The sequence below is a fragment of the Equus caballus genome, chromosome 8 (genome assembly GCF_041296265.1).
Source record: "Equus caballus isolate H_3958 breed thoroughbred chromosome 8, TB-T2T, whole genome shotgun sequence".
In the NCBI taxonomy this organism is placed as follows: domain Eukaryota; kingdom Metazoa; phylum Chordata; class Mammalia; order Perissodactyla; family Equidae; genus Equus; species Equus caballus.
Window position 1 is genome coordinate 54,225,325 of NC_091691.1, and position 23,199 is coordinate 54,248,523.

Here is a 23,199-nt window from a genome sequence, read left to right on the forward strand (position 1 = left end):
GCACTACAGTAGTATCTACCACAAGGCATCGTTATAAGACTAATATTTGCAAAACACTTAGACCAGTTCTGGGCATATTAGTAAATGCTATAAGTGTTTGTTAAATTAAAAAAAAAAGTCTATATATAGATAGACCATGCACTATTTAATCATATATCTTTTAAAACATGGGTAAATATGGCTTTAAAGTAGATTTCTCTAAGTGGAATTCCTGAGTCAAAGGTACAGTCATTTAAAATTTTCACAGCTGCTACCAACTAAACGTCTTCCAAAAAGGCTTTACCAATTTGTATTCCCACCAGTACTGCATGAGAGTCAGATCTTTTAACATCAAAGGGAGCGGCACTCCTTCCAATCTTCATTTAGATGTGTACACACTCTTTCCTTACATAAATATTTAATTGAAGAATACTCTAAAATTATAATGGTGATGGGTAAATCACTTATAACTCTCGCATGAAACTAAAAAACAAAAGTATCCAAAATGACTGTAACAACAATACTTTCTTAACAGACATACAATGAAAAAAGATGTAAATTGTGACACCAAAAACATAAAATGGGGGGGAGTATAAAAACACAGAGCTTTTGTATGCATTTAAAGTTAAGCTGTTATCAGCTTAAAATACACTGTTGTAAATAGAAGATGTTTTAAGTCTTATAAAACAAAAGCAAAAACCTATAGTAGATACATAAAGAGAAAGGTATCAAGCACACTACTACAGAAAATCATAAATCACAAAGGAAGAAAGTAAGAGAGGAACAAAGGAACCAATGAATTGCAAAACAAAAGCAAATAACTTAAAAAATGTCAATAGTAAGTCCTCACTTATCAGTAATTATTTAAATGTAAACGAACTAAATTCTCCAATCAAAAGACATGGAGTGGCTGAACAGAGTGAAAAAACAAGACCCAAGTATATGCTGCCTATAAGAAACTCACTTCAGCTTTAAGGACACACATAGACTGAAAGTGAAAGAATGGGAAAAGGTATTTCAAGCAAATGGAAACCAAAAGCAAGCAGGAGTAGCTATACTTACATCAGACAAAACGGACTTTAAGCCAAAGACCGTAACAAGACACAAGAGGGTCATCATGTAATGATAAAGGGATCAATTCATCAGAAGATATAACAATTATAAATATTTATGCACCCAACACAGGAGCATCTAAATATACAGAGCAAGTATTAACAAATCTGAAGGGAGAAGCAGACAGCAATACAATAATAGTAGGGGACCTCAATACCCTACTTTCAACAATGGATAGATCACCTAGACAGAAAATCAGTAAGAAAACATGAGACTTAAAGGACACATTAGACTAGACAGACCCACGAGACATATACAGAACATCCCATCCAATAGCAGCAGAATACACACATTCTTCTCAAGTGCACATGGAACATTCTCCAGGATAGATCATAATTTAGGTCACAAAACAAGTCTTAATTTAAGAAGACTGAAACTGGGGCCGGCCCTGTGGCTGAGTGGTTAAGTTTGCACGCTCCGCTTCAGCAGCCCAGGGTTTCACCGGTTCGAATCCTGGGTGTGGACATGGCACCACTCATCAAGCCATGCTGAGGCAGCATCCCACATGCCACAACTAGAAGGACCCACAACTAAAAAATACACAACTATGTACTGGGGGGCTTTGGGGAGAAAAAGAAAAAAATAAAATCTTTAAAAAAAAAAAAGAAGACTGAAACCATATCAAGCATCTTTTCCAACCAAAATGATATGAAATTAGAATAAATTATAAGAAAACTGGAAAATTCACAATACGTGGAGATTAAACAACATGCTACTGAACAACCAACAGGTAAAAGAAGAAATCAAAATAACAATCAAAAACTATCGTGAGACAAGAGAAAATGGAAATATACCAAAACTTATGGGATGCAGCAAAAGCAGTTCCAAGAGGACGTTCACAGCAATAAATACCTACATTAAGAAACAAGAAAGGGGGCTGGCCCCGTGGCCGAGTGGTTAAGTTCGCGCGCTCCGCTGCAGGCGGCCCAGTGTTTCGTCAGTTCGAATCCTGGGCGCGGACATGGCACTGCTCATTAGACCACGCTGAGGCAGCGTCCCACATGCCACAACTGGAAAAACCCACAACGAAGAATACACAACTATGTACCGGGGGGCTTTGGGGAGAAAAAGGAAAAAATAAAAATCTTTAAAAAAAAAAAGAAACAAGAAAGATCTCAAATAAACAGCCTAAGTTTACACCTCAACAAAATAAAAGAACAAACTAAACCCAAAATTAGTAGAAGGAAGGAAATAACAAAGCTCAGAGTAGAAATAAATGAAATAGAGACTAAAAAGACAACAGAAAAGATCAATGAAACTAAGCGCTGGTTTTCTGAAAAGATAAACACATCAGAAAAACCTTCATCTAGACTCACCAAGGAAAAAAGAGCAAGATGGCTCAAATAAATAAAATTATAAACGAAAGAGGAAGCTTTACAACTGAGACCACATGAGTACAAAGGATCATAAGAGACTACTATGAATAATTACATGCCAACAAATTGGACAACCTAGAAGAAACAGATGAATTCCTAGAAATATACAACCTACCAAGACTGGATCATGAAGAAGTAGAAAGTGTGAATGGACCAGTTACTAGTAAGGAAATTGAAGCAGTAGTAAAAAATCTCCCAACAAACAAAAGTCCAAGATCAGATGACTTCACTGGTGAATTCTGCCAGACATTTAAAGAACAATTAATACCTATCTTCCTCAAAATCTTCCAAAAAACAGAAAAGGAAGGAACACTTCCAAATTTATTTTACTAGGCCAGCATTACCCTAATACCAAAATCAGACAAGGATACCACAAGAAAAGAAAATTATAGGCCAATATCCCTGATGAACATAGTTGCAAAAATCCTCAACAAAATATTGGCAAACCAATTCAACAGTACATTAAAAGGATCATAAACCATGATCAAGCGGGATTTATTCCAGGGATGGAAGGATGGTTCAACACTCACAAATCAATCAATGTGATACACCACATTAACAAATGAAGGATAAAAAATCGTAAGATCATCTCAATAGATGCAGAAAAAGCATTGGACAAAATTTAACATCTTTTCAAGATAAAAACTTTCAACAAACTGCATATAGAGGGAATGTACCTCAACATAATAAAAGCCAAATATGACAAGCCCACAGCTAACATACTCAATGGTGAAAAGTTGAAAGCAATTCCTCTAAGATCCAGAACACGACAAGCCCCACTCTCACCAATTTTATTCAACATAGTATGGAAGTTCTTGCCGAACTAGTTAGGCAAGAAAAATAAATAAAAGGCATCCAAATCAGAAAGAAAGAAGTATAATTGTCTCTATTTGCAGATGACATGATATTTTATGTATATATATATAGAGAGAGAGAGAGAGAGAGAGAAAACTCTAAAGACTAAACCAAAACACTGTTTGAACTAAATTCAGTAAAGTTGCAGGATACAAAAATCAATATATAAAAATCAGTTGCGGGGCCAGCCCTGTGGCCAAGTGGTTAAGTTCACATGCTCCACTGCAGTGGCCCAGGGTTTCACTGGTTTGGATCCCGGGTGCAGACATGGCACGACTCATCAAGCCAGGCTGAGGCAGCATCCCACATGCCACAACTAGAAGGACCCACAACTAAAAAATATACAACTATGTACGGGGGGGGCTTTGGGGAGAAAACGGAAAAATAAAATCTTAAAAAAAAAATCAGTTGCATTTCTATACACCAACAACAAACTCAGAAAGAGAAATTAAGAAAACAATCCTATTTACAATAGCATCAACAAGAATAAAATACTTATGGCTAAATTTAACCAAGGAGGTGAAAGATCTAAACACTAAAAACTATGAGATATTAGTGAAAGAAACTGCAAAAGACAGAAATATATGGAAAGATATTCTGTGCTCATGAATTGGAAAAATTAACATTATTAAAATGTCCATACTACCCAAAGCAATCTACAGATTCAATGCAATCCCTATCAAAATACCAATGGCATTTTTGACTAGAAAAAACACTCCTAAAATTTGTACGGAATCACAAAAGAGTGCAAGTAACTAAGCAATCTGGAGAAAAAAGAACAAAGTTGTAGGCGTCGTGCTCCCTGATTTCATACTATATTACAACGCTACAGCAGTCAAAACACTATAGTATTGGCATAAGAAGACACATAGATGAATGAAATACAATAGAGAGCACAGAAAGAAACCTGTGGATAAATGGTCAATAGATTTTTCTGCATGTATGAGGCAGATTTGCCCTGAGCTAATACCTGTGCCAATCTTCCTCTATTTTGTATGTGGGTCACCACCACAGCACAGCTGCCAAGAAGTGGTGTAGGTCCATACTCAGGAACTGAACTTGGGCCACCAAAGTGGAGTGCACTGAACTTCACCACTAGGCCATGGGGCTGGCCCAATCAATTGATTTTTGACAAAGGAACAAATAATATACAATGGGGAAAAGATAGTCTCTTCAATAAATAGTGCTAGGAAAACTGGACAGCCATATGCAAAAGAACGAAACTGGACCCCTACCTTATAGCATACACAAAAATCAACTCAAAGTGGATTTAAAGACTTTAATGTAAGAATTGAAACTATAAAACTACTAGAAGAAAACACAGTGGGTAAGATGCTTGACATTGGTCTTGCTGATGATTTTTTAGATTTGAGACCAAAAGCAAAGGCAATAAAAGCAAAAGTAAACAAGTGAGACTACATCAAACAAAAAGCTTCTGCACAGCAAAGGAAACCATCAACAAAGTGAAACAATATTTGCAAATCATATATTTGATAAAAGGTTAATATTCAAAAAAATAAAGAACTCACACAACTCGACAGCAGAAAAACAAACAATCTGATTAAAAAATGGGGAGAGGAACTGAATAGACATTTTCCCAAAGACAATATATATAGAGGTACATGAAAAGGTGCTCAACATCACTAATTATCAGGGAAATGCAAATCAAAACCACAATGAGGTATCACCTCACACCTGTTAGGATAGCTTTTCTCAAAAAGACAAGAGATAAATGCTGGCAAGGATGTGGAGAAAAGGGAACCCTTGTGCACTATTAGTGGGAATGTAAATTGGTACAGCCACTATGGAAAACAGTATAGACGTTTCTCAAGAAATTAAAAATACAACTACCAAATGATCCAGTAACCCCAGTTTCAGGTATATCCAAAGGAAATGAAACCGTTACCTCAAGAGATACTTGTACTCTCATGTTCACTGCAGTATTTTTCACAATAGCCAAGGTACGGAAACAACTTAAGTGTCCATCAATGGAGAGATGGATCAAGAAAATGTCATATATACATATATACACACATACATACAGTGGAATATTATTTGGTCTTAAAAAAAAAAGCAAATCCTGCCACTTGTGACAATATGAATGAAAGTGGAGGGCATTATGCTAAGCGAAATAAGCTTAGGAAGACAAATACTTCATGGTATCACTTATATGTGGAGCCTTAAAAAATAGTCAAACTCATAGAAACAGAGTAGAAAGGTGGTTGCCAGGGGCTGAGGGGTGGGGAAAACAGGGAGGGTTTGGTAAAATGGTACAAACTTTCAGTTGTGAGATGAATAAGGTCTGGGGATCTAATGTATAATCTGGTGACTACAGTTGACAACACTGTATTGTATAGCTGAAATTTGTTGAGAGTAGAACTTAAATGTTCTCACCAAAAAGAAAAGAAAAATATGTGAAGTGATGGATATGCTAATTAACTTGATCAGGGGAATCCCTTCACCATGTATACATATCTCCAATCATTTTGATGTATACTTTAAATATCTTATAATTTTGTCAATTATACCTCGAAAAAAAAACCCCAAACAAAACAACCAAGCAATCTTGTGGTATGGAATATGCATGTAGAGATAAAACTATTTCAGAGTGTTTTTTAAAAAAAATTTGACTGAGCACCTGGTAGGTGCCAGGCACTGTCTTATGCACTGGATTAAAAACCTTGTTACAGGCGCTCCTGACCTGGAATGCCTTGCTCTCTTAACTCTTGTACTTCCTACCCTTAATTCAAGGCCCAGTTCAAGTCTCTCCTCCTCAACTATTCTAGCACTCACTGATTTCTCACCTCTTCCAACTCTTGGAGTACCAGAAGCTCCTGCTCACCAGTTAGCGTTTCATCATGTATTAGATGATATTACCTGCTGTTATGTCATGGGTGCTAACCAGCTTATCTTGCTAACCATACAGTAATATAATTCCCAGAGGGAGGGATAATATTTCGTACTCCACCTGTATCCTCATCATCTCAGGGAAGAAGAGCACATTGCAGGTGGCCCCTGCCCCACAGGCTCCTATATATTCGCACTGCCCCCTGAGTTTCTTCCTCTTTGGACATTTAGCACAACCTACTGCATTTTCCCACCTCCTTCACTGGAATACAAGCTCCTTGAAGTCAAAACCGTCTTGTTTAATGACGTGCAACAGTTCACATGGCGAAATGTCAAGTAAAACAGTAGGCTACAAAGCGACATGTTAAAAAATACTCTAATTTTGTAAAATATCTTTTATAGACAGGGAAACAAATATTGGAAGGTTACAGCACCAAAAGGTTAACAGTTGTTTTCTCTAGGAGTTGGTACTATAGGTAATCTTAACTGTCTTCCTTATTCCAAATTTCCTAAAACAAACATACATTGCTCTTCTAATCAGAAGTAAAACAAGAGATATTATGTCAAATCCTAACACTTTCAGCCTGGCAAAAGAAAAGAATGGGGAAACTAATAACCTTGCACCACAGAAAATGGACCACCTTACAACATATACTTTGCTTTTTCTCTTGTACATTTTATGATTAGCATAACGTAAGTGTGTAAGTGGCATGACGGAAAAAGCGGAACAAAAAAATATGCTCAGATTCGTCCAGTCCTAAGTTCTAGATAGAGTAAAGAGTTGTGGTTAAAACAATGAGTTCTGAACACAAAGTGGAATGGTGGTTGCCAGGGGCTGGGGAGGGGGGTGGGGGGGATAGTGTTTAATGGTTACAGAGTGTCGGTTCCGCAAGATGAAAAGAGTTCTGAGGGTGGATGGTGGTGATGGCAGCTCAACAATGAAAATGTACTCAGCCATGAACTGTACACTTAAAGATGGTTAAGATGGTAAACTTTATGTCATGTGTATTTTACCACAATTTTTTAAAAAGGAAAAAATAATAATGGGCTCTGAGATCAAAAACCAGTTGCCACCCATTGCTTGTGTCGCCATGAGTTCCTCACCTCTCCCCAAAGTAGGGATTTCATGACGAACCTCACAGGGCTTGTAAAGATTAGATTAATTAATTCATAGAAAACACTTACAATAGTGCCAGGCATATGCTAAGCAAGCAATAAGTGTAGCTATTATCATTATTACTAATAATACATCCCAGAGCTCCAGGTCCTCCAAGGTTGCATAGAGTGAGGAGGCTTCAGAGGCTGGGATACTTCACCCTGTCACCTGGGCAGCCAAGCTGTAGAAAAGCTACTTAGATGGCAGCATGGCTTATGAGTCCTGGCCCTAAAAGGTGAGGGAGTGAGGGAAGAAGCACCTGCTCCCCCTCACGCCCCAGCCAGGAGGGATCACTGTAGTCCCTGCTGCTCAGGTTCTCACTGCTGGCTGGATGTTCTATCCAATCCCCAAGACGACAGGGTGGTGACACGAGCCCTATCCCTTGACTAGTATGTGACACAAACTATGCCGTTTCCAGCTCAGCTCTCTTCCTGTTTTCTACATTTTACTCTGTTGTGCACAACAGCAGGATGAGATTTACTTTAAAGGAATTTAAAGGATTTACTCATTAAAGGAATAAAGAATTTTACCTCTAAGTTTGATTCTGGATTTTTTTTTCCTGAAAAATACTAGAAGGACTATAAAACATTCACTATGGGAATAAGAGAGGTGCTGGGGGTGACAGAGCATTTTAGCTCTGCCCTAATTATGGTGGATCAGATAGGATCTTGGCCTAGGGACTTAATTTTTCATCTCTAAAGCAATGCTGTGTATGTTGGCATTTCTTCACATATATCTCTTTGGGAAAATATACAGGCAAGACGGGACAGTCAAGTGTCTACTAGCCATTGGTTGCTCAACACCACTTAGCTAGACTTTATATGAGTTAGCAACTCAATGAAAAAAAGGGTGGTGAAAAAAACTCCGGAGACCAAGGCACGAAGGACATGGTCTTACCATCAATTCAATGGGTACCTTATTTTTTACTCACTTGAAAAGCTCCTAAAATTCTAAAAGGTTCTTTAAATCCAATTTTGTAATCTAGAATAATTTAAATATCTTCCTATTTCTTTTAGTAACTCAGAATGTAAGCATTTAAGGAAATGAAATGGCACACATCTGGGCCACATAACAGGGAGGGAGTGGAAGGGGAAAAAAGACCTGAGAGAATATATACACATAATTCCAGACTGCTATTTTAAAATAAAGCAACGGACCTGCAACTTTATTGCCTCTATTAGTCTGTATTACTTTTAAATAACCTTACAATTATTTTAACTGTTAAAATCTACATATCTTCCCTGTATATGTAATGAAAAACTCAGTGACGCAAACTATATTCATTCCCTCTTGGAAATTCACAGAGACACTATTTTTACCTCCAATAAAATGAAGTTTGGTATTGGATTCTCCAGATATTGTATACAACTAATTAGCTCTGGGTATATTCCAATAATAGGAAAAGCAACAACGCACAATATGAAGGTCAAGTTTCGGGAAGAAACATTAGCTCAAATACTTTTATCACTGAGAGCTTCAGTCAGCTTGAAAAATTAAATATTTATGCCAGGCAATTCTATCTTGTGACCCAGCTAAAAGCAAAGTTTAAATTTATCCATGCAAATTAATAGCAACCGATGATGAAACTGAAGAAACTCTTAATTGCAATTGCTCATCAGCTGACAAACTGAGAAGAAAAAAAGAGGGAAGGTTGCTTCGTCAATTGAGCACTATATAAACAACCCGAAGAGAAGGCCAATTGGATCCCAACTGAAATGGAAAATATTTTATATATGTAATGTCTAGCATCATAACACCCAAATTTGCAAATATTTAAGACCTGGGTTACAGAGAGAAACTCAACTTAGGTCTTAGGCTAAGTCTGTCTGCTCGTTTGCCCAGGCAGCCAGCCTTTGGGTTCAGTCCTCACCTACGACTCAAGCATTAAGTGAGCCTCTAGGCTCTTCACTGATAGTCAAGTGTCAGCAGCAGTCTTGGCTCTGTTCCTTGGATGTGCCTTCTGCAAGATGACATTGGCACTGGATCCTTCCTCCACAACACCTCTCCCACAGCCACCAAGGATGTAAAAATTCACCCTTCCTATGTTCAAGGGCCTCGGGGGTCAACGGTCTTTCCCATCTTGTGCTACTCAGTCCCCTCCCTCTCCACAAGATGTGTACCATCTATGAGTTTAGCATTGCATGAGAGGTTCTTGTATCTGAATACCATTGACTATGCCCAAAACAGTCACACTAAGACCTCACAAGACAGTCTTCCTGGGACCACTCTGAACAAGAAGTTTGAAAAAAGCCTGCTGCCCCCACACCTTTTGCTGAGTTCACAGTTGGTTATGTCACTGTTCCTCAGCAATCAGAGACCAGCCCAGGGGAAACACAACGGCGGAATGAGGAGAGGATACACACCCAGAAATGAAGGAACTATGGAGCAGGAAAGAGGTATGTGTTTGTGCGTGAACTGAACCACACTCTGCGCACCTTGGTGCAACCAGTGGTAGTCAAGAAAGTCAAGAAAAGCTATGAGGTAAAAGATAAACAGAAAGATATTCTTTTCCTATTCTTTCTGTCTAGTAGCTGAATATTTTCAGAGTTCAGAGGCAGTTTGAGCCCTCTTGCTAGAGGCATTTAACCAAAGGTTGGACATCAGCTAGATGGGAATGTGGAAGGACAACTGAAGCAACGGCTGGAAGCTTGGACTGGATCATAGTTTTCACATTGTATTCATTCAAGGTACATGAAGGGACCTGAAGACTGTCCAGCTGGTAAGTGGGCAGGGATGCTTTAAGGGAATCGATTTCCAGATGCTCAACCTCCATATGCATTCTTACCTAAAAACTGAGAGGCCAAAGAATGTATTTGCATTGGATGTACTACTGTTCCTCTTTTCCCACTTTTCCTTTTACAACTGCACTTCTGCTACTTTAAAAAAAAAAAAAAAGGACATATCTCACATCATCCTGAAACACAGGACAGTATTCCTGCCCTGAAGTATAAAAATCTTCAGGCCATCAAATGAAGCTGGCTTAGAAATACAGTATTGGTATCAATGAAGCCTCTTTTAATCAAGCACTACTAATCTACATGAGAGTTCCAGGACTTTCCATTCTTCAGATAAGGGAAAGACTTGACATTAAAAATGAGGTCTTCCAGCCGTTTCTCTCCATGTTAGAATGTTCTAATTTCAGATGATGGTAGAGATGCTAAATTTTGTTTAATTACTTTGCTTCTTCTGTCCCCTGTCTCTCAAGTCAGAATTTCAGAGATTTGACAAAGCTCCAAATCTTATCTAGATCTATATCTATCTTACATTTAGAGTTCAAGAATGGGACAGTCGTCACAGTGACATATACTAATATGCTCATCTAAATCCAAAAACAGCACCACACTCCTGTCAGTTGACCTGGGAGGCACCTGGCTGTGGTTGGGCCCTATGGCTATGTGGCAGGCATTCTGCATCAAATGAAGGAGTTAAATCTCTGGTTGTGAGGGAAAAATTTTAAGGCTCATGGTAAAATAAAAGCACTTCATCAAAAAAATTATATTGGCAAAAGTTTGTTTCAGTGAAAAATAGTTCAAACCCCTTCCCAATATTACAAGGCATATGTGTGTGTGAGAGGAAACAGTTACATGAATCAAGAGTTGAGAGCCCTGATAAAGCTTCTCCAGTACATTTCCCAGAGACTGAGACATCTGTGATTCCAATGGAAGGTAACAAGACATTCTGCAAGTTAAGTTTTGCAAATTTTTGTTTTCAATAACCTTGAAGGAGGTCCTAATCGAATTGTCAGCTTATGGACCATAAAAAATTACTTTTGATAATACAGTTATATGTCACTTAACAATGGAGATAAGTTTGGAGAAATGTGTCAATAGATGATTTCGTTGCTGTGTGAACATCAGAGTGTACTTACACAAACCTTGATGGTGTAGCCTAGTGTGTCTAGGCTATATGGTACTAATCCTATGAGACCACCGTTGAATATGCAGTCCACTGCTAACCAAAATGTTGTCATATGGCACGTGACTGTGTATTATTATCTGATTTTTGGCATATAGTTGGGAAGGGCTCACGGAACTGAATGATATTGCTAGATATTAAAAAACACAAAACTCCTACTCCCATCTGTCTATTAATGTGAGCAAGGTTTCTTAATCTTCAAATCTATTAAAAAATAAGCATATAATTGTTACTGAAAATCCTGCCTCATTCTAGCAAGAGGGTGACATTCATTCTCAGATATCTATACTCAATTGAAAAAAATCCATTTCACTAATAAGATTTTACCTTTTATGTTAATATTTTCACAAATTTTGTAATGTCTGTTATTTTTATCACTCATATACTAATATTTGTAAGAATAACTTGATGGAAAGAAACTTTTGGAACTAAAGTCTTATGGTCATAGGATATAAAGTTTAATTTTTATAGGTATATTTTGTGATAGTAAAGTATGGTAGAGGAACCAATAAGAGACCTTAAAGATTAAAAAAAATAAGTTAGGATAACATTCTATAGAAAATATGAAATAAAAATGTGAGTTAAAGGAGCATATGGAACTATAAACTTTTTGACTCTTAACAGCTTGCTCTCATATTTAACAGAACAATGGTGGCATTCAAATCTCTACGGTATTTGGTTCTACTGCATATCTTTAAAAGAATGACATGACATTTTCACTTAAAAAAGTCAGTATTTATAACATATAAGACCTTTTTCATCTCTTATAATAACCCAACACTAATATTCTATGACCCCAAGATACTGAGCAAACAGAGGGCCCGCATTTGATGGCCCCAGCTGCAAATGCCTACTCAAATTTTGTGCCTACGTGTCTTGCTTTTCTCACCCTGGTGCTGGCCCTGGTTTCCAAAGTCATTAAGTAGGAATACCCATGACCTAACCTCTGGGTGAGTCCTGCTGAGAAACCTTAAAGGCATGGGAGAGAAGAGGGGGAAGAAAACAGGGGACAATGGGATTACGGGATTAGATTCCTTCAACAAAAGCTCAATGGGGGTAAGGAAATAAGGAGCAAAGGAACCAATATCACTATTAATTCTGAACTGGGAATTTGTTTGGTAAAAGCTTCAATCACAAAGAGACTTAGGATTGAATTCCAGTCATGTAAAGTATTCATTTCATGTAGTACAATCCAACATTTTGGTAACATAATCCTGTCCAAAACAGATGAGGAGAAAAAAAGGAAGGGTGTCATTAGTTTTGGAAATCTAAGTCTCTATATTCTTTTCAGAAAAAAGCAAAGCAAAATGTGTATTTATGTGGAAGTGGAGGATGGGGGCAAAGTGAGCCTGGCTGGAGAAGGTGCTCCAGGGAGCCATGGTCCAGACTGACAAATGCCTAAAGAATATACTTTGACTTTCCTTCCTGATTAAGGCAAAATTACACCTAGACCATACATGGCAGATAAGCAACTATCATGAGTTCTTAAAAGCCACATATTTTGAATAATGATATTGCGCCATAAAGCTATATCATCATATCATAAATGAAGGGCATAATAACAGAAGTCACATTAAAGCCATATCAAATGGTATAAAGAGTGGTTCAAAAACTGTCAGGAAAACCTAATAGAAAACTTTTCCTGATTTCTGATTCTCAAGTTTCCATAAACATTGTTGTGTATCACTTTTATGCCAACATTATGATTCCATTCTAAAGGATATGCAGTGAAACACCTATCAGCTTAATGTTATATTATAAATTTGACAGTTAATTTACCATTCCAATACATTTTCTGAGGATGCTCCAGATACTGAAGTCATTTCTGGAAAACATGGGGGAGGGCAAGCTTGTTCTAGAAAAAGAAAAGAAAAATAAAGATTTAATTTTAATGCCCTTGATGCTGGGAAGGAAAAGTTATTGTCATTAATTAAGAGCAACAGGTACATGAAAAGATGCTCAACATCACTAGTCATCAGGGAAATGCAAATTAAAACCACAGTGAGATATCACCTCATGCTTATCAGAATGGTCATCATAAAAAGACAACAGAAAACAAGCGTTGGCATGGATGTGGAGAAAAGGGAATCCTTGTGCACTGCTGGTGGGATTATAAATTGACATAGCCACTATGGAAAATCATATGGAGGTTCCTCAAAAAATTAAAAATAGAACTACCATATGATCCAGTAATTCCACTTATGGGAATATATCTACAGGAAACAAAAACACTAACTTGAAAAGATATCTGCACCCCCACGTTCACAGCAGCATTATTTATAATAGCCAAGACATGAAAACAATGTAAGTGTCCACTGATGGGTAAATGGATAAAGAAGTTGTGGTGTAACAGCCAACACCACAGAAATACAAAGGATCATAAAAGATTACTACAAACAATTATATGTCAACAAACTGGACCTAGAAGAAATAGATAAATTCCTAGAAACATACAATCTTCCAAGACTGAATCAAGAAGAAATAGAAAATCTGAAAAGACTGATTACTAGTAATGAAATTGAATCAATAATCAAAAACACTTCCAACAAACAAAAGTCCAGGACATCTTCACAGATGAATTTTACCAAACATTTAAAGAAGAGTTAATACTTATCTTTCTCAAACTATTCTAAAAAATCGAACAGGAAGAAATGCTTCCAAACTCACTCTATAAGGCCAGCACTACCCTGATACCAAAATCAGACAAAGAGATTAAAAAAAGAAAATTACAGGCCAATATCCCAGATGAACACAGATGTAAATGTCCTCAACAAAAATAATTACAAAATCAAATTCAACAATATGTGAAAAGGATCACACACCATGATCAACTGGGATTTATCCCAGGGATGCAAGGATGGTTCAATACCTGCAAATCAATCAACATGATACACCACATTAACAAAACGAAAAATAAAAATCATATGATCACCTCAATAGATGCAGAAAAAGCATCTAACAAAATTCAACACCTATTTATGATAAAAACTCTAAACAAAGTAGGCTAGAAGGAAGATACCTCAACAGAACAAAGGCTATACATGACAAATCCACAACTAACATCATACTCAATGGTGAAAAGCTGAAAGCATTTCCTCTAAGATCAGAAACAATACAAAGATGCCAACTCTTGCCACATTTATTGAATATAGTATTGGAACTCCTAGCCACAACAATCAGATAAGATTGTTATCTTGGGATGAAAATACATCCCAATTGGAATGAAAGAAGTAAAACTGTGATTATTTGCAGATGACATGATACCATATAAAGAAAATCCTAAAGACTCCACCAAAAAAATATTAGAATAAATGAATTCAGTAAAGTTGCAGAATACAAAATCAATATACAGAAATCTACCGTGTTTCTATACATCTGAATAACAAACGATCTGAAAGAGAAATTTAAAAAAACAATCCCATTTACAATTGCACCAAAAAGAATAAAATACCTAGAAATAAATTTAACCAAGGAAGTGAAAGACCTGTACTCTGAAAACTATAAGACATTGATGAAAGAAACTGAAGATGACACAAATAAACGGAAAGACATACTGTGCTAAAACATTAGAAGAATTAATTTTGTTAAAATGTCCATACTGGACCTTGAGGGTATTATGTTAAATGAAATAAGCAGACAGAGAAAGACAAACACCATATGATTTCACTCACATGTGGAAGATAAACAAATATATGGACAAAGAGAACAGATTAGTGGTTACCAAAGGGGAAGGGGGTTGGGAGGTGGGCATAAAGAGTAAAGGGGCACACATATATAGTGACCGACAAATAATAATGTACAACTGAAATTTCACAATATTATAAACTATTATGACCTCAATAAAATAAATTTTTTTAAATGTCCATACTAACAGATTCAAAGCAATCCCTATCAAAATACATTGGCATTTTGCATCAATGGCATTTTTCACAGAACTAGAGCAAATAATCCTAAAATTTGCAAGGAAGACCCCCAATAGTCAAAGCAATCTTGAGAAAGAACAAAGCTGGAGGTATCATGCTCCCTGATTTCAGACTATACCACAAAGCATTAGTAATCAAAACTGTATGGTACTGGTGCAAAAACAGACACATAGATGAATGGAACGGAATAGAGCCCAGAAATAAACCCACATTTATGTGGTCGATTAATCTACAACAAAGGAGGCAAGAATATACAAGGGGGAAAAGATAGTTTCTTTAACAAATGGTGTTGGGAAAACTGGACAGCTACATGAAAAAGAATGAAAATGGGCCACTTTCTTACATCTTATACAAAAACAAACTCAAAATGTATTAAAGACTTAAGACCTGAAGCCATAAAACTCCTAGAAGAAAACATAGGCAGTAAGTTCTTTGACATTGGTCTTAGCAATATTTTTTTTGGATCTGTCTCCTCAGGCAGAGGCAACAAAAGCAAAAATTAACAAATGGGACTACATCAAACTAAAAAGCTTTTGCACAGTGAAGAAAATCATCAACAAACCGAAAAGGGAACCTAATGAATGGAAGGAGATATTTGCAAATGATATATCCAATAAGAGATTAACATCCAAAATATATAAAGAACTTGTACACCTCAATATCAAAGAAACAATAGAATTAAAAGATGGGCAGAGGACCTGAACAGACATTTTCCCAAAGAAGACGTATGGATGGCCACCAGACAAATGAAAAGATGCTCAACATCACTAATCATCAGGGAAATGCAAATCAAAACCACAATGAGATATCACCTCACACCTGTCAGAAAGGCTATTATGAAAAAAAAAACAAATAACAAGTGTCGGCGAGGATATGGAGAAAAGGGAACCCTTGTACACTATTGGTGGGAGTGTAAATTGGTGCAGCCACTATGCAAAACAATAAAATTTTTAATCAAAAATTAAAAATAGAACTACCATACAATCCGGCAATTCCATTTCTGGGTATTTATCCAAGGAAAACAAAAACTCTAATTCGAAAAGATATATGCAACCCTATGTTCATTGAGGCATTATTCACAACAGCCAAGATATGGAAGCAATCTAAGTGTCCACTGATAGAAGAATGGATAAAGACGATGTGATACACACACACACACACACACACACACACACACACACAGACACACACACTGGAATATTTTTTGTTAGTGCTGTGGAGTTAATTCTCACTCCTAGTGACCCTGTGTAGGCAGAGCAAAACCCAGCCCAGTCTTTTTGCACCATCCTCTCACCTTCTGGCACTGTATCAGACAATGCTCCACTGCTATCCATAGGATTTTCATGGCCAATTTTTTTGGAAGTGGGTGGCCAGGTCCTTCTTCCTAGTCTGTCTTAGTCTCGAAGCTCCACTGAAACCTGTCCACTATGGGTGACTCTGCTGGTATTTGAAATACTGGTGGCATAGCTTTTGATATCACAATAACACACAGCTGCCACAGTACAACAGGTGACAGATGAGTGGTGTATTTCCTTGAGCGGGAAACAAACCCAAGCCATGGCAGTGAGAGCACCGAAACTTAATCACTAGACAATCAGGGCTGGCTAAAATGGACAATTACTTAGCCATAACAAAAACATCTTGCCATTGGTGACAACATGGATTGACCTAGAGGGTATTATATGCTAAGTGAAATAAGTCAGACAGAGAAAGACAAATACCATATGATTTCACTTATATGTGAAATCTAAAAAACAAAAAAAATGAACAAACAAAACAAAACAGAAACAAACTCATAGATACAAAGAACAAACTGATGGTCACCAGAAGGTAGGCAGGTGGAGGGATGGGTGAAATATGCGAAGGGGATTAAGAGGTGCAAACTTCCAGTTACAAAATAAGTCACAGGGATATAATGTACAGCATAGGAAATATAGTCAATAATATTGTAATAACTTTGTATGGTGACAGATGGTTACTAGACTTCTGGGATCATTCACCACAGTCACTACGTTGTACACTTGAGACTAACATAATATTGCATGTCAATTATACAAAGTGGTATATATATATACATATATACACATATATATATACACACACACACACAATGGAAAATTATTCAGCCATAAAAAACGAGGAAATTCTACCATTTGCAACAACGTGGATGGACCTTGAAGGCCTTCCACTAAGTAAAATACGTCAGGCAGAGAAAGACAAATACTGTATGATCTCACTTACATGAGGAATCAATTTTTAAAAATCCCAAACACCAAACCACAGAAAAAGAGACTTGTGGGTTACCAGAGTCAAGGGATGGGGGGAGGAGGAATTGGAGGAAGGTGGACAAAAGGTGCAAACTTCCAGTTATAAGTTGAATAAGTACTAGGAATGTAACGTAGCACGTGACGACAACAGTTAACACTGCTATATGATATATAGGAAAACTGATGAGAGTAGATCCTAAGAGTTCTCATGACAAGGAGAAAATTTTTTCTTTTGTTTTTATTGTGACTGTATGAGATGATGGATGTTAACTAAACCTGTTGTGGTAATCATTTCACAATACAATCAAACCATCATGCTGTACATCTTAAATTTATATAGTGATGTATGTCAACTACTTCTCAAAAAACTGAAAAAAATATGCACGATCATAAATAGGGTAAAATAGGGCCAACCTGGGGTCATATCCTTGTTCATTGCTATTTTTGCCACTGAAAAGTTTCATAGCAGATCGACTGGCCCTATCTATGTCTTCGGTATTATTCTGATCCAAATTTTCCTAGTCCTCCTCTGTCGGTGTCCAGCTGTTTCAGGATCACCTCAGAAGCACATTGTCCTTTCATGTGCCGGCACATCTGACCCTGTTGTTTGGTTCATGACACTCCTACCATATTCTGATATTTAATAACCTATTTTACTCTAGCTGCTAAATAATGTAAACAAAAACGTCATTATGGAGCTTAGCTTAAGGTTTTTAAGAAATTAAATGGGAAAATACAAACAAAGTATAAAAGCCAAAGGAAAACTCAGGCCCTGCATCATACATTACTACTTTCCCAAAGATACTGACAGTGAGCAAAATTTAGCAACTCTACATATATTGGAACACCCCTTACAGATTAACCTCTATAGAAAGAGTATTTTAAAAGCCTCTGCAGGGGTTTGGAAGTAGCCAGAAGGAGGGTGGCTATCAGCAGCAGAGGGTCTGTGGCTTGGATGAGCAGCACTTCTGAGCTCCAACATCCCGAGGCCAGGCCCCGGCTGGTAGGAAGTCAACCCCATTTCCACAGATCATGACAGCGCTACCAGGAGGAGGAGAAAGGGGTGCACAGACCAACTTTCTAAAACACCGTGAGAACAGTGCATTCTTTTCTGTTACCTTACATTATGGCAAGGGATGCTGGTTTTCCAGCTGCCATTTGAAATATACCCATGTAACTAAAATATTAAAGAAATATTTAAAAAATTTATCTCCTAAAGAACCTCTATTCTTAAACTAAATTAATTTGAATTGTAGAAGTTAATAAAATTTTATTTTTAAATAAATGATATTTTAAAATCCTCATTCTTCTTTTTTCTTTTTCTTTTTGAGGAACACACACTGCTCATTTGACAGATCTGTTATCTAACCAATTTGCTGGGTAAGTGGCCACAGATGGTATTTAAATCACACTGTCCACAATCCAAGACTACCACTTTCTGTGACATGAACAGTGGGACCCAGGGATAGAACCCCTGCCATTGTCTCCCATTTGCATGCATTACACAGTTTTAGAGATGCATATAAACTCAACTTTCCATCTCCTGTCTATGAAACAGTCAATCAGAAATGTAACATAAATCTAGGAAGTCGTGAGGCCGAAATAAGCTTTATGAAAACTGACTGAGGGGGAACAAATGTTTACATTAAATGTATACGTATACGTTACAATCTGATAAAAGGTAAGAACAGCAGAAAAGCCAGAAAAGCCGAAATATTTTGGAAGCAACAAAGCAGAAGATAAGAGACATCCAAGCTTTATTTTTAATCTCAATTTAGAAATCATCACAAGACTGCCAACCAAGAATCCCACTTGGGAATAGAGTCACTTTTATGCACATAACTTTTTATGGTCTTTTATTAAAATATAGTAACTGCTCATTTATGAGGAAGCCAGATTATCTGAAACATTAACTATCTATTCTAGAACACAATTAGAAAGCAGAGGTTTGTGAAAGGTAAAGGGCTATCACAAAGCCCATGCTGTTTTCTTGCGTAGGACATGCAGAGCCAAACGCAAACCCTCCTTCGGACCATATTGTGCGCAATAAACTGATCAGAAGCAGCAAGAGAAACGCTGGCCCAGAGGACAAGTACAAAGTGCAGAAATTGTGCCATAGTAAATGACCTCAAGGTTGTTGACTGCAACTTAAGTCAACAGCATAATGAGGCTGCCAAAGAGGCAGGTGCAACGTCAAGCTGCCAAAAGGAGAACATTAGCCAGAACATTCCCAATGGTAACTCTGCAATAGACAGACTAGCACTGGGATTCAGATCCACATAACACTTTTAAAAGGAACCTTAACACTCTCACTCAGAAGGACTTACCAGAAGTTAGGCAAAGTGTCTAGAAAATGTGTGTAGGAAATGTGTAGTCTAGAAGAACAGAAACTGGAGGTGTGGGGAACACGGGCATGGTAGAGGTCTTTGGCTATTAGAGGATGAGGCCAGGGGTATAAGGATAATAACATCCCCATAACCCCACCCCCACCAGCTGCAGCATTCTATCTGCACCTGACTGCTTTTTCTCCATAGCACTGATCAACATGTGACATGCTGTAGGGTCTCCTGCGTATTTGCTGAGTACGTCCCCCAAAACAGTATGTAAGCTTCCTAGATCTCACGTTTCATCTACTGCTTGTATCCCTGTTGCCCAGGACGAGCCCTAACACAGAGGAGTTTAAGTATCTGTTGAACGAACTTTGGAATTTATAAGGCCTTTTAGCACACATTGTCTCTGTCATAAAGAATCTGGTTTATTTTGTGCTACTCAGAGATTAGGACTTGGACCACTGGTGGAAAATACAGGATGGCTAACATAAAGACCTGTCTTACAATTCATTCCAAAAAACGGAAGACAAGAAATTCTTATTAAGGAAGAGTTTCCGAGGCTGGAGGATTCCTTTCAGTCATGGCCCAGAAAGGCATTTCCACACTGGGTGGGAACTTAGTCTAGATCACCCAGGCCAGGAATGTTGCTAAACATGTTCCAGGAACGAGACAGGCCCCTACAACAAAGAATTATCCAGCCCCAACTGTTGGTAGTGCCAAAGCCGAGAAACTTGCCAAAGAATTACAATAAGAGCTTCAGCGATAATTTTAAATTTTGTAGTAGCTACACTAAAAAAGTAAAAAGGAACAAGAAAGAGCCAGCCCTGATGGCATGGCAGTTAAAGTTTGGCACACTCCTGTTCAGTGGTCTGGGTTCGGTTCTCAGGAATGGAACCACACCACTTGTCTGTCAGTAGTCACACTGTGGTGGTGGCTCAAACAGAAGAACCAGAGGGACTTACAACTAGAATACACAACTATGTACTGAGATTTTGGGGAGGAAAGAAAAGGAACAAGATCAATTAATTTTAATAATATATTTTATTTAACTCAGTATGTCTAAAATATTAGCATTTCAATGTAATTAATATAAACAATATTAATAAGATATTTTATACTCTTTTTTCCCATACTAGTCTTCCAAATCCAGTGTGTATTTTACATTTAGAGTAAACCTCAATTTAGCTACTAACTTTTCAACAAAGTGAAATATAGTCTTACCAAAATAATAAAGTTATGTTTACTGGAAAGAAGTTTTACACTGCTTCATTTTTAAAACTCCAACTTAATTAAAATTAAATAAGACTAAAAATTCAGTTTGTCACACTAGCCATATTTCAAGTGCTCAAAAACAACATGTGGCTAGTGGCTACTACTGGACATAACAGATTTCCGTGATTACTTCTGAAAACAAAAGGATAGTATTGCTCTAAGATTATAGGGGAAGAGCAAAAAATTGCTCAGTTATTGGAGTCTAAAGTCAATGAGCAACAAAACAGCCCACAGCCTAAACACCAAGAAAACACTAAATCTTCTGCAGTATTTTTTAAAGAAGCAGAGGGGATAAATTTTTTAAAAAATTAGGTAGATTAAAATTTTTTTAAAATGATTTCTACTGAAAGCATCTATTTCTGTATTTAAAATAATGTTCACCCCCGACACTGGGGGAAAATGAACAGAATTCCCTAGTGATACTGATGAAGGAGGTGTTACTCCAGGCAGAAATAAGAACAAAGGAGAGCAGCAATCCGAATTTTCAGGCTGAAAGCATAGATCAACTATTCTCTTCCCTTGGAGTTTATCTGAGAGTCATTATCCTGAATTCTATGCTTCCTTTTTTTCCTCTTCACACAGAGAGAAAACACCCTGTACCAGGGACTGAGACTGATATGTCCTGGCTCTATTTTCAACCATACAGATGACATTATGACTATCTACACAACAACACAATAACAGGTTTTTAAGTGAGACGTCTCATCACAATTGTTTTATCTACCTGATGCAAATGGCTCAGCTTGTTATCGCACCATCACTCTCTGCTACACAACGTTGCAGACAGATCTCAAACTAACCAAAATTAATTTGTGAAGTGTCACTAACAAATGCTGTGCTGGAATCCCCCTCATTCAGAAAAGAGCTGTGTAAGTTCAGGAGATCATGATCCTCCAAATCTTTAAAAGATATTTTGGATGGCAGACACTATAAGCAAGGCTCAGCTTCATAGAGTCTCTCAAACTCAGGTGAACTACACAGATCTTCTCAAACCACCTGCTAGGCACTGAGCCCACTGCCTGCCTTCTGCATCACGGATTACTAGTTTAAACAAAGAACACCACTCACAGAGACTCTTGGAAAAAAGTAGAAAAAGATTATAAAACAAAGGTAGGAAAAATTAGGCTTTGTCTGGAATTAGCTGCCATTCCATGCTTTTCAGGTTTGCTTCTTTACATTCATGAGGTCACATGGGCTCTTCTGGGTCTTGTGTATGTATGTATGTACTCTACTGAAATACCATCATACTTGGGCAGGTAGTCTTTTCCATGGAGGATATAAAGAACCGTGGGATGGGAATCAGGGTCACAGCGCATGCTCTTGCCACAGCCTACCTGCATAACCTGGGGCAAACCTCCAAGTCCAGGTTACATGGCTGTACAATTCGCCTTAGTTGGCAGCTAGATCTGTACTTAGAAAAGTAATGCCCAGAACAATTAGAGTCTCTCAGAAACGGAGTTTTAGTTTCTTACCTTTATATCAGCTTTAAAGAATTCTGAAAATTCTTTTTATCAAGTACAAACATATTAAGATGAAAACATTCATAGTCACTGGTGATATTATCTGCCGACTGAATTAGCTTCTCAGTTTGTAAGAGCTCTTTGTATATTATAAATATTTTATTCACTACTTACATTGCAGATAACTTTTTCTAAGTCTAACATTGGTCTCCTGATTCTGCTTAGTGTATAATTTACCAAATCAAATCTATTTACCTGGGAGGACTATATATGTTATGACCATAATCTATACGTGAAACTTTAAACAGCTATCTTTCAATATTTTCCTTACAGACATGATTCTATTAATACTCACTCCAGAAAAAAAGGTAAATCTCTCAATTCATAAAGTTTTGTAATCTACTTCTTAACGTTTTAGAAATTCAAGCTCTATATCAAAACTAAGACAAGATATACAACAACAAAAATATTCTTCTCAAGCATTTACCAAATGAAAGTAAACAAAATTAAATGGGAAGAAACCATGGGGTGGCCCCGTGGCACAGCAGTTAAGTGTGCACGTTCTGCTTCGGTGGCCCAGGGTTCGCCGGTTTGGATCCCGGGTGCGGACATAGTGTTGCTTGGCAAGTCATGCTGTGGCAGGCATCCCACATAAAAAGCACAGGAAGATGGGCACGGATGTTAGCTCACGGCCAGTCTTCCTCAG

At 37.4% G+C, this 23,199-nt stretch overlaps 1 protein-coding gene across 8 annotated transcripts in view; it reads right to left on the reverse strand.

Annotated features, from left to right (window-relative positions):
• Positions 1 to 23,199, reverse strand: part of OSBPL1A (oxysterol binding protein like 1A) — a 106,700-nt gene that overhangs the window by 16,561 nt on the left and 66,940 nt on the right. For 6 of the 8 annotated variants that reach the window (XM_023647580.2, XM_070220849.1, XM_070220852.1 and 3 more), the window contains one exon: positions 13,021 to 13,096. The exons of the other annotated variants lie outside the window; for them this stretch is intronic. In XM_023647580.2, coding sequence (XP_023503348.1) covers positions 13,021 to 13,096 — 76 coding nt within the window. The remainder of the gene's footprint in view (positions 1 to 13,020; positions 13,097 to 23,199) is intronic. 8 annotated transcript variants of the gene reach the window in all.